Source organism: Solenopsis invicta, chromosome 3 (genome assembly GCF_016802725.1).
Source record: "Solenopsis invicta isolate M01_SB chromosome 3, UNIL_Sinv_3.0, whole genome shotgun sequence".
Lineage (NCBI taxonomy): Eukaryota > Metazoa > Arthropoda > Insecta > Hymenoptera > Formicidae > Solenopsis > Solenopsis invicta.
Window position 1 is genome coordinate 15,060,156 of NC_052666.1, and position 12,446 is coordinate 15,072,601.

The 12,446-nt window shown below is 32.5% G+C and overlaps 1 protein-coding gene across 2 annotated transcripts in view; it reads right to left on the reverse strand.

Moving 5' to 3' along the window:
• Positions 1-11,372, reverse strand: part of LOC105200982 (CDK5RAP3-like protein) — a 35,626-nt gene extending 24,254 nt beyond the window's left edge. The window contains exons 1-2 of one of the 2 annotated variants that reach the window (XM_026140422.2): positions 11,170-11,372; positions 10,579-10,753 (exon numbers count right to left, since the gene is read on the reverse strand). In XM_026140422.2, coding sequence (XP_025996207.1) covers positions 10,579-10,753; positions 11,170-11,175 — 181 coding nt within the window. In that variant the 5' untranslated portion in view covers positions 11,176-11,372. Of the gene's footprint in view, positions 1-10,578; positions 10,754-11,169 lie in introns of those variants that run through there. The other variant, XM_026140424.2, reaches the window with a different exon arrangement.
• Between the last annotated feature and the right edge of the window lie 1,074 nt (positions 11,373-12,446).

Sequence of the window (12,446 nt, forward strand, 5' to 3'; positions counted from 1 at the left end):
CATTTTTTATTTAACACATTTTTTTGTAAATAAATATTTTTTAAAATAATTAAAAAAACTGTTGTTTCTTTCTCTAAGTATATCTCGAAAACTGTTAATTTTAAGAGATCGCGCCCATTGACACTTTTAATCAGGACACCTGGAACTACAATTTCCCAAAATACAAAAAGATTTGACCAAGACCAAAAATCGATAAAAGATGTACGGGGTCCTTTTACTAATTAAATCGGTGGTGATAAAATTAATATTTTAGACACTACAATTTTAATTTGTGACAATAAGATTAAATTTGACTAGTTTCACAAACTTACATTTTCAGAAAGATACCTGAACTTTTTGTCTCAGCATCTGCTCTCACAAAAGAAAGATATAATCATGGGCATAGTTGATAGGACCTTCTTTTTATCTCATCCTAAATTCCATTAAAAAAAAACTAGAGAAAATAGTAAACATTCTATTGAGCAACGACCGTTAGATTTTATTTTGAAAACTATAAAAACAAGATTAAAAGATTTGACCTTATAGCCGGAATGCCGGGCGGATCCCGATAGCACACGGGACCAATAGCACACTACCACTCACGGCCAATGCCTAGACTTTTTCCGTTGGTTGGGTTAGATAAGTCAAGATAATTGGTTAATGGGCTATCGCACCGTGCGCTATTAGGTACCGTCCCAGAATGCCTTACAAAAAAATTCTACCAATGATTCTGAATCTAAAGAAATAAAAAATTGGTTTACAATCCCCTTTATTGATTCAGTGTCTAACAAATTTAAGAACATCACAAATAATACTGACTCTGGATTGACATTTTACAATCTCAACAAACTCGGCACTTTTATCAAAGACCGCAAAGATCCTCTTCAGGATACTTCTAAAAAGAATGTCGTGTACAAAATATCATACAATGACTGTGATGCTTCCTACATGGGCCAAACGGGAAGACAATTAAACATGAAAATCTCTGAACACCATCAACATATTCGTAGAAATACGACAACTAATTCTGTTATAACGGATCATAGGTTGCATTGCGGTCATGACTTTGATTGGAACAATGTACAAGTTCTCAATGTTGAAAAGAATATTTTCAAACGGTTTACTTCGAAGATGCTACATATTAAATCTCAGAGAGAGAGAGAGAGAGAGAGAGAGAGAGAGAGAGAGAGAGTCTAAATTTACAAACACAAATTTACAACAATTTACGAACTTTCTCGACTATGCCTCGCCGAGTAGGCATAGTCGAGAAAGTTAAGAAATCTTAGACAAGTTATAATTGTTTTTGTGACCTCTTTAATACACATCGGCTATTATTTCGTGCTTATTTATTGATATGAACATAATATATATATATATATATTATGTTCATACTGTCGATGAGAAAACATCAACTATTTCTATATCATTCTATTTATATTTAACATTTTTATTATTTCCGACTTAACCCTTAAACATACCGATCCTGTAAAATACGGCAACACATTTTTGGGTCTGGAAGACTTTTTCAACTTTGAAAAGCTATAACTTTGATTACAATCAATATTTTTCTACAATTTTTTTTTTTAAACAAAAGTTCAAAATCTCAGGAGTGTGACTGCACAATCGGCATTACCAAAAAATAATTTATTGTGAAGTTATAAAAGAAAAACCATTAAGTAAAAATGAGAAATTGGTCAAAAATTCACTTTTCCTTCAAAAAATCATATCTTTGCAACAAAAAACGTTTAAGAACTTTCAAATACAGCGTTTTAAAGCTAAAGAGTCACACTTTCAAGATAAAATTTGGCAAAGTCATTCCTTTTAAAAAGTATAATTATGTAACATGTAGAATATGAGGTATTTTTGGGCATCTAAAAATCCACTTTTTTAAAAAAAATCATATCATTGCAACAAAAAACTTTAAAAAACTTTATAATACGGCGTTTTAAAGCTAAAGATTCATACTTTCAAAAAAAATTATATCATTGTCATTTCTATTAAAAAATGTACTTATGTAACAAGGCAAATATGAGGTATTTTTTATTAAATCATATTTAAAATTGATGTGTTTCATGATATATTTCGAAAAAACTTTCTTTTTTACAGCATTTTATAGTATTTCAACTTTAGACAAAGTATATGCGAGTAACATCTGCAAACTGATCTGTTCAAACGTATTTTGTCCTTTTTTGCGTAAAATACTCACAAAAAAGTTTCACTTACACACTATATGGGTCACATTGACCCTAACAAAACTTTGCTGCCGTGCCGTTCGAATTCTAGTTGACCAAAAAAGTTGATCAACCAGTTATCAATCGAAAGAGGAGATTTCAAACTTTTTTTACGTCTTGGTTCGAACCTTCTATTTCATTCCGTCTTCACATAGCAAGCGTTCAAAACTTTATATGGGGTCTCTCAGACTCACTTACGTGTTTAAGGGTTAATGACGTCTAATTTTTCAAAAATCTGTGTTAATTTATTATTTTACGATATGACGTCAACACTTTACAAAATGGCTTAATTTGACAGTGCTAATGAGTTGTCTGATATTCTTATTTTATAATTTTTGAGAATTCATGTTCACTGTCCATCATAGATTACGACATAGATTGCTCGTATGTCCGTTTTGATGACCAACAGTGATGGACTAGCATGTGATAATTCGCTTAGAACTTTTGAACACGTTTGAGCAACTACACGGCATGTCAAATTCGTGCCCTCGAGTCGGAGACAACGTATGCTGATCACGAGACGTTTTTTTCTTTTGTTCAACGCGACCACTACGTTACACAGCAATCAGTACAATAAAATTGTTAGATGTATCATTGAAAATGACTTCAAAAGAAGTCAAAACGCAACCGATCTATTACTGTTTGCATATAGATGTACTAAATCTCAAATATATTATACATGTTATTATTGACGAACTAACTACCGCGTTTTGACTCGCATTTCCTCCGCTTTATTTTCTAATTTTAATATTGCCGAGTCTACTTTAAATAATTTTGAAAATGTTTAGCTGTATCAAATTTTAAAATAGATTTTGATAATACATGTTCAGCAGTTGCTTTGTAATGCTGTTGAATATTAGGTGTAGTAAAAAGAAATTCATTATTTTTGCATTAAATTGATGGCTTTATTTAGAGAATATAGCATAGTTAGAATAATCGAATTTAGGTCAAATATGCACCGTTTTATTCGATAACTTGATTTGATTTTGAAAATAATTTCATTATGCCTCTCTCATATTGGGGGTACAACTTAGTTCGGTCCGTTTTCAAAAGATGACTGTAAGTGCTATAAATGGTTGACGATGACAGCTGATTTTTGCTGTATCGTAAAGTGTCAACATCTGTCAACCAAATATTGTTTACAAACCTTTAAGTTTTACACAACAAGTTTAATTTTTACTGCGTTGAAAATGTCGAGTTTCGTTCCCAATAAGCACCATTTGTGGAAAGTTTTAATTTTCTGTTTCAATTGGAAGAAAAGTGCAGCTGAAGCGCATCGAATGCTTGTGGAAGTATATGGTGAATCTGTACCATTGGATAAATTTTGCAGAAAATAGTTTCGACGATTTAAAAGTGATGATTTTAGTGTTGAAGACAAAAAGCGTTCGGGTCAACCAAAAAAGTTTAAAGATAAAGAATTAGAAACATGACTCCATTAAGATTCGTGTTAAACGCAAAAAAAGCTCGCAAAAACATTGGAAATTACTCAACAAGCTGTTTCAAAACGACTCAAAGCCGCGGGATACATCCAAAAGGAAGGAAATTGAGTTCCATACAAATTGAAACCGAGAGATATCGGACGACAATTTTGCATGTCCGAAATGTTGCTTGAACGGTACAAAAAAGTCTTTTCTGTATAGAATCATTACCGGGGACGGAAAAATGGATTCACTACGACAACTCAAAACGCAAAAAATCGTATGTAAAGCCCGATCAACCGGGAACATATGACAAAACCGTATATCCATGTCGCCAAAGTAATGCTCTGTATTTGGTGGGATCAGAAGGGTGTGATCCACTATGAGCTGCTAAAACCTAGTCAAACCATCACGGGAGATTTCTACAGGCAACAATTGATCCGTTTAAAACGAGCTATAGCCGAAAAATGTCCAGTGTATCCAACTAGACACGAGTCCATAATCTTTCACCATGACAATACTTGGCCTCATGTTGCTGTTACAATTAAAAACTATTTGGAATTAACGGATAAGAAGTTTTGGCTCACCCGCATTATAGCCCAGACCTTGCCCCTTCCGACTACCATTTGTTTCGATCGATGCAAAACGCTTTGACCAGAATACGCTTCACTTCAGAACAGAGTATCAAACATTGGCTCGATACATTCTTGGCTTTAAAAGATGAACGCTTCTTCCGCGACAAAATCCATAAATTACCAGAAAAATGGAAAAAAGTAGTGGCTAGCGATGAACAATACTTTGATTAAAGTATTAATTTATTTTATCGTTCAAATAAATGCATTTTTCAAACAAAAAAAAACGGACCGAATTAAGTTGTACACCCAATAGAAACCCTCGTCCTTATTGGCAAAAAAACTCGGACAATCAATTTTCACAAACTTCTCTTGAGGCAAATTTTTCACCGGCAAAATCATTCGCCATAGACAGGAACAGGTGGCAATCTCTTAGTGCCAGATCCAGACTATAAGGTAGATGCATAAGAACCTCCCAACCAAACTCTCAGAGCTTCTGGCGAGTCACTATCAATGTATGTAGCCTGACGTTGAATGGAACACAATTCCTCTCCTATTGGCTAAAGCTAGCCGCTTCTGGGCGATTGCTTCCTTCAGACAGTCCAATTGTTGACAGTACAGGTCCAAATTAAGAGTTTGGCCGTAGGAAAGCAGCTCATAGTAGACGATTCCCTGCCAATCTCACCAAATACACAGCCAAACCTTCCGGAATGTCAATCCTGACTTGGCCACTGTTTGCGCCGGCTCACCGCGATTCGACCATGACCGTTTTCGCTTACAATGTTGTCGTAAGTGACCCACTTTTCATCACCAGTAACCATCCTCTTCAGAAATAAGTCAATTTTGTTGCGATTCAGCAGCGATTCGCAGATGGAAATTCGGTCCATGAGATTTTTTTGCGTTAACTCGTGTGGCACCCATAGATCTTCTTGTATCCAGCCTTACTTAAGTGGTTCCAAACGGTTCTTTGTGCAATGTATAGCTCCTGGGCAATCAAACAAATCCAATGCTTACATGACGGTCGAACTCGACGATTTCCATAATGAATTTCTTTTTACTATACCTAATATTATCGAGATTTCAGGTTATAAATAGTAAAAAAAAAGAGAAAAAAGTGATCAAATTTAAGAAAAAGAGATTTAAAGTAACCACTTACAAAAAAAGAAACAAAAAGTAAAAAAAAAAAGAAACTCATTCTCATCCCTGTACTTATTTCATACGTACAATGTTTGAAAGCGTGAATCTTTACCTTTAATTTATGTTTTTGTTAAGCTTTGCACGATTTTTTTTCACTAAGTTATTCAGCACTGAAGTAAAAATGATTCCTTTCCTCAATGTTGAATAAATCGGTGAATAAAAATCGTACAACGATCAACAAGTACGTAAATTAAAGATAAAGATTCACGCTTTCAAATATTGTAAACTGCATTTGTATGTGATTTTCAATTCACGTTAAATAAACTTGCAAAATTCGTAGTAAATTTTCTTACATCTTTATTTTTATCCGTATAGCTCCGTAAAAAATCAGTATGTTTTCAAAGTCGATAATAAAATTGTATGTAAAAACATTAAAGTATAAAATGAGTTTTGAAACATTTAATTTATCATTTCTGTTGATTTATCATGTTACTCTCTTTTTGGAGAGTAACTGTAGGTGATCCTTTAATTTTGTTGTTCCACGCTCACTCAATTTTTACTGAAGTTCAAATAAACTTCGTAAAATAGTGAAACGATCTTTCTGGACTCATTTCAAAGGATGAAACCTTTCGATTATCCGAGTTAATTTTTTTCAAAAAATTTTTTACATTAGGAACTAAGTAGGAAATTCAAAAAAGATTTTAAGGAATCAAAAATTTTATAAATTAAAACAAATTTATGAAGGTACAAATTTTTTACCATTCAAATTAACACGAAGTTAAAAATTAAAGAAACCGTTTAAAATAATTTATTAAGTATAAAATTATCTATGATATTTTTAATGTTTCATTGTATTGTGAAAAATTTTTCCTAAAATCGAATATGCCGCCGGGATTAGCGTAAGCCAAGGTACATCACGAAGAGGTTGCACGGTCGGACTTGTACCTCGCGCGCCCGCGCACGCGCCCGTGTGTGTATGCGTGCGTGCGTGTGTACGTGTATTTGTATGTGTTTAAAAGCGTGTATTGTTACTTTATAACTTCTTCGCGTCAATCTTACATATATCGACGCATCAATTCTTGGAGGATATTGTTCCATAATTATCGAAGTTCATGTGCCAATGTTGCTAATGTTACAGGTGATCTTTCCAAATTTTGCAGTTTTCGTCCAAAAATATCCCACAGATATTCGATTAAAATCTGGACTCATTAGTGGATGATCATGAGTCGAGATGTTATTTGACCTGAGGAAATAGCGTGTGAGGACGAGCATTGTCCTACATCAACAAAAATCTTTTTCCAATTCTATCACTTATTGGGAACACATGCGGACGTAAGACTTCTACAATGTATCGTCTGGAATTTAATCCTGGCGGCGGTATTACTGCTAATTCAGTATGATGGAAAAATGATATTCCTGCCTATACCATTACTGAGCCACCATGGAAAGCTCTTACTCGAGCTACATTTTATTGATGGTATCAAGTATTGCGACAACGCCAAATTCGATGACAACGATCATTTCCGTAGAAGTAAAATCGTGGTTCGTCTGTAAATAACTCGCAACTCCATTGTCTTTCGGTTCAGTTTACGAGCGTCTATGCATAAATTAAACGCGATAGTTCAATGTTAACGCTGGAACTCTTGCACGACTTCTTGACTGGAGACCGGATTCGTGAATTCTTCGGTGGATTGTGTCGATACTCACATCACTCTCGAGAATATCACGCATATCATCGCGTACTTTTCGAGCAATTACTCTCGGATTATGCAATGTAAACTACACAATCATCCTATCTTCTGCTCTCAATGTTACTCGCCTACGCGCCTTTTCCTTGTCGTTTACGAAAATTTTGTGTTTCCTGGTCCGAGTCCATGTGCGACTTACGCTAGATTGGGTTATACCCAGGAATCTTGCCACATACCGCTGACACATTCAGACTGTTACCTTCCTGAAGAAGAATAACAATTTGCGCGGCTTGTATTTCTCTAATCGGTCTTCGAGGCATTGGAAAATTTTTTCACTACACGTATCTGCTCGACAATAAAACTGACCAAACAATTTTAACAAGATTTTATGTTAATGAATTGTGTCCGTAAGCCAGTTGCAAAATAGCAATATGGCGTCCCACTTGCTGGCATGTACATCGAAAAGTTGTGTGCATTGCCACTGTTACACAACACTGCCGGCAGCATATTCGATATTTTTATGAAAAATTTTTCACAAAGCAATGAAACATTAAAAATATCGTAGATAATTTTTTACTTAAGAAATCATTTTAAACGGTTTCTTTAATTTTCAACTTCATGTTAATTTGAATGGCAAAACATTTGTAACTCCGTAAATTTGTTTTAATTTGTAAAATATTTGATTCCTTAAAATCTTTTTTGAATTTCCTATTTCATAATTTACAACTTAAGTATTAACGATTGACTAAATTAACTTATGAACTTTAATATATGTACGGATAATTTAATTTACAGCCATCAATGCGCATTTGCAACATTTTAATCAACCTAAACTATTAAACAGCATGTAATTCGCACATCAATTTTTGTACTGAAGATGGTCGCAACTTTGCACCAAAATATGTATTCTTTATAATACATCAAAATATTTTTGTTGTACACATAAAGATCTTGTGGTTGGCTTATGTTGGCATTAACATCACAATAGTTTAATTTTTTGCTGTTACAAGCCATTTATTTTTCTTTATATTAAAACCATATCCAATTTGTACCTATAAGTCTCATATTTTTTACATTTCCTCACAAAGAGAGCCTGCCACTTCGATCTGCAGCAAACTGATTTGTGGCAGTCATGTGTATATGCTGAAGATGCTTTGACTAAAAAATGAGTCAAAAATCATTACACATAATTTTTTATAAAAAAATTCGAAGAACTTTGATTTATTTCCATGTACCAATTACTGCGCTTGACTCGTATTAGCCACCTTTTTTTTCACCTTTATTGTCAATTTTGTGAGCCTGTACATATTGAATTAAATTAAAACTAATCTAATTTAACAAAAACTACTTCATATATAAACAAAATTATTTTTAATTATATGTATGTGTGAAACAATAAAAATATTAATTTTATGTATATAATTATTGCTTATACATACATAATCTTTAAAGAATTCAAATTTTACCTTTCAAAAAAATATTGTATCTGTATTTCAATATTATAATAATAATTTCAATATTATAATCATATAAGAAAAATAATATAATTATTTAATAACAGTCTTAAGTGTTTAATAAGTTTTCATGATAGTATCAAAAAATTCTAATTCTGAATTTAAACGCATTTTCTGTTTATTTCCTTGTAAAATTTATTAATAAATAATGAGAATATATTTTTCTAGATAAAATTATACAAAATTTTTCTCATAAACAAATTATGTCTATTTAATGCTGATATGATTTTTATATTCAGACTGTGTTTGGAAACATTACCCGAGTACCTCCATGTATCATCTTTCTTGTTTGCTGTGTTAAACAAGAATGATTAATCCTTACTAGCCATTGTGGAGTCACTAGCGTCCAGACAAAATTTCCCGCGTTGCATACACTGGTATAATATATGCTATACGAACCCATACACCATCTAAAAACACTTTGTTGATGGGGGAACTGACGCAGCAGTGGCACTTTTTAACCACTGTTATTTCAATAATTAAGTCGATGAAAAATTCACAGTGCACGACTGATCCCAACTTGGTGGAATCAAGGTGCTAAAATTGGAAGTCAGTAATTCTTATATTTTTTATAATATTTTATTTTATTAATATATTTGCATGATATTTGTAGTTTTTAACTTTTTATTAATAAAAGTATTTGATTCTTATGTTATTACAGAAATGTTGCATTATACGTATGTATATACAGGGTCTACCAAAAAAGTGGTAAAACCTCTAAATATTTCCGTTCCCTTGCATTTTACAAGACGTTTCAGACAAAAGTTGTAGGTATGTAAAAAATACAATATGATTTTGGTATGTATATTGTCGATATGTAAAAAATATAGAATGTTAGAAAAGCATCGATACCCTTTAATTAGAGAATTACCAATACTCTAACATTACATCTTTTATTGCATTTTTTTGTAGTCGATTTTGAGAGCTTTCCAAAACACTATAAATAAATTTATTTTTATTAAATACTTTCCGAGGTATGACGTTTGAAAGCTACAGTACACTGTAGCTTTAAAACCTTGCAACTCGAAAAAAAAGAATTGATTAAAAAATAAATTAAAGTTAAAAAATTATATTTTTATAAAAAAATGTTCCATTGATTAGATTCATAATTTCATGTTTATTTTGTAACATAAATAATGCTTATTTTTATAATATAAAATTAGCAGATAAAATGGGATTTTCAATAAAAAAAATATAGCTTTAGTTCTATGAGTTTAATGAATTTTAAAACAAATTTAGTGTTAAAAAGCAAAAATTACATCTTTGTATTTATACAGAGTGTTTCAAACCACTCATACACGCCTTTTATCTTCGCATGATTAGGTCCAATCAAAAATATGTTCAAACAAAAGTTATAGGGTTTTAAAAAATGTCAAAAAAAATGTATTGATTGATTTTTTCAGTTTGACCTTAATGATATCACCAAGGTCACATGAACTTTTGTAAATAAAACACCCTATTTTTGATTCCAGAATGTAATAGCTGATGACAAGAGCTTTACAAAACACTACAAAAAAGTTTAATTTTCTTTGAGTACAAGAATTTTTAAAAAAGTTATGATATTTTTCAATTATTACTCTGCATTTACTGTAATATTTTGGTCACATATTTGCCAAAATTACATAATTTCACCAATTGTTATTACTATTTTACTTTTTAGTCATATACTAGAATAAAGTAAATTTAGTCATATACTAGAACTAAGTAAAATTACAGTTAAAATCCATTACATTATGGTGTATCCTTTAATAAAAGTCTAAAACACGAGTAATGCCATGATGACTATTAAGGAACAAAAAATTATGATAGCTAGTAAGTGTTAATGAATAATGGAGGAACTCAAGTGTGTATGGGAGAGAGAGAGAGAGAGTGTGTGTGTGTGTGTGTGTGTGTGTGTGTGTGTGTGTGTGTGTGTGTGTGTGTGTGTGTGTGTGTGTGTGTGTAAACTTGAGTTTCCAAACACAACCTTAGCATTTCAAAAATAAAAATGTTTAAAATAAGGTTATTTTTTTCTAAATGTAACAATTAATATTACTTACAGGCGCCAGACAACAGTGAGGCAATGCCATCATGAGCAGGCATATTCTGTATTGCATTATTAATTTTCTGCCTTATAATCAAAATATTTGTGTGCCAATCCTTCTTGCAATGTCTTCGATTAATCAGCCAATCCAAGAGCTTTCCAGTATTAATGTCAATCGGGATATCGTGCTCCTAAATGATTACTTAAATGTAAAGATTCCATTTAATAAAACACAACAATAAAAAAAAAGAATATAATATTAAAAACATGTCTATATCCTTCCAAGATGTTCACTCCATATCCTAATTTACATCAAGCACTTTAGTAAGTGTAGCAAATATTTACAGTGTTACATATGTGAAGATATGTACTATTTTAATTCAATACACCTATTTGATACATATTATATCATACTAAAACAGCATTGTTTACACCACCGAACTGAGTTAATTTATCACCGTACTTGGTACTTTGATACGTATCAAACGACCGGTATGAACTAGGCCCATATTGTGTGCCAAAATTGTACATACATATATACACATGTATGGTCAAAATTAATGTTGACGTGAAAATAATTACATATATGAACAATATAATTACTTGCCTGCATATTATTGAATTCGATAAACCTATCAGCAAAAATTTTGTGATTTCTCCTTCACTACGTTCACACGTTTCTTCTTCTTTTCACAAGTCCTGGGTATCAGACTTCATAGGAGTACTTTCAGTACCAATATTTCGCTAAATAAAATATAAGTTCACACGTTTACTCACAGAACATATATGACAATATATGAAGAGAAATGTCAATTCCGTCTTGAAAGAAAGGAAAACAGGTGACTGCCACGATCCTAGTGGGGTGGCACGTGTACTACATACTGAATTGTTCTCATGTGGTAACAGATCTTATTCAAAATAAGAACAGACTTAAGGTTGGTTTATAAAGGTTGGTTTATGCCACGGAGGTGACACTGCTAAAATTAAAGGTGCGAATTCATACAGCGATAAATCGCTGGCGACTAGAGTCCTATATAAAGAGAGAAGCGATATCGAACCCCCACCACAACCTTCAGTATCCAATTGAGTCCTCCACCGCCATTTTGGGACCGCTCTAACGTCATCAAACACCATTCGTATCATTCTACAAACAGCTGTGGTCACAATATGGCTACTCGCTTAGCCAATCAAGTATCAATCAGATTACCAATCAGAGCTTCGGACATCAATGTCGCTTCTCTCTTTATATAGAACCCTACTGGCGACTTTCCTCTTCTACCTCGATTTTCCCCTTCTACACATACTTGTGCCGAATCGTCGACAAATCGTCAGAAGTTCAACTTGGTTGAACTTCAGCGACAAGTCGACACAATCGTGAGCAGTATGGAATCTTCAAATCGTAGTTTAGGAACGGATACGTGAAAAAAGCTATGATCCTAACGGTCTTTTAAGTATGGAGCTACCCAATACTGCTTCTTTTTGTAATGCCGTTTCTCTTGTGTTTTCTTGCAATTCCAACATTATAGCAGTTGTAATCACTATTCGTCGCTTTTTAATTGCTCTTGCTACTGCTGTTCCCAAAATATTTGCGCATTCAGCAGAATACACCTTATTTGAATGTATTGTCACTTTCATTTTTCTTCACTTTTCAATTTCTATTAAAAATAATACTTATTACTCTGTAATTATTAACTAATAATTTACTGAGTTGATTGCGCCTATTGACACTAAACGCCTATTGCGCCTTTTGCAATCAACTCAGTAAATTATTAGTTAATAATTACAGATTAATAAGTATTATTTTTAATAAAAATAATACTTATTTTATTTTATACTTTTTAATACTTTTTTTTATACTTATTGTATTTTTAGTCGCTAGCGATT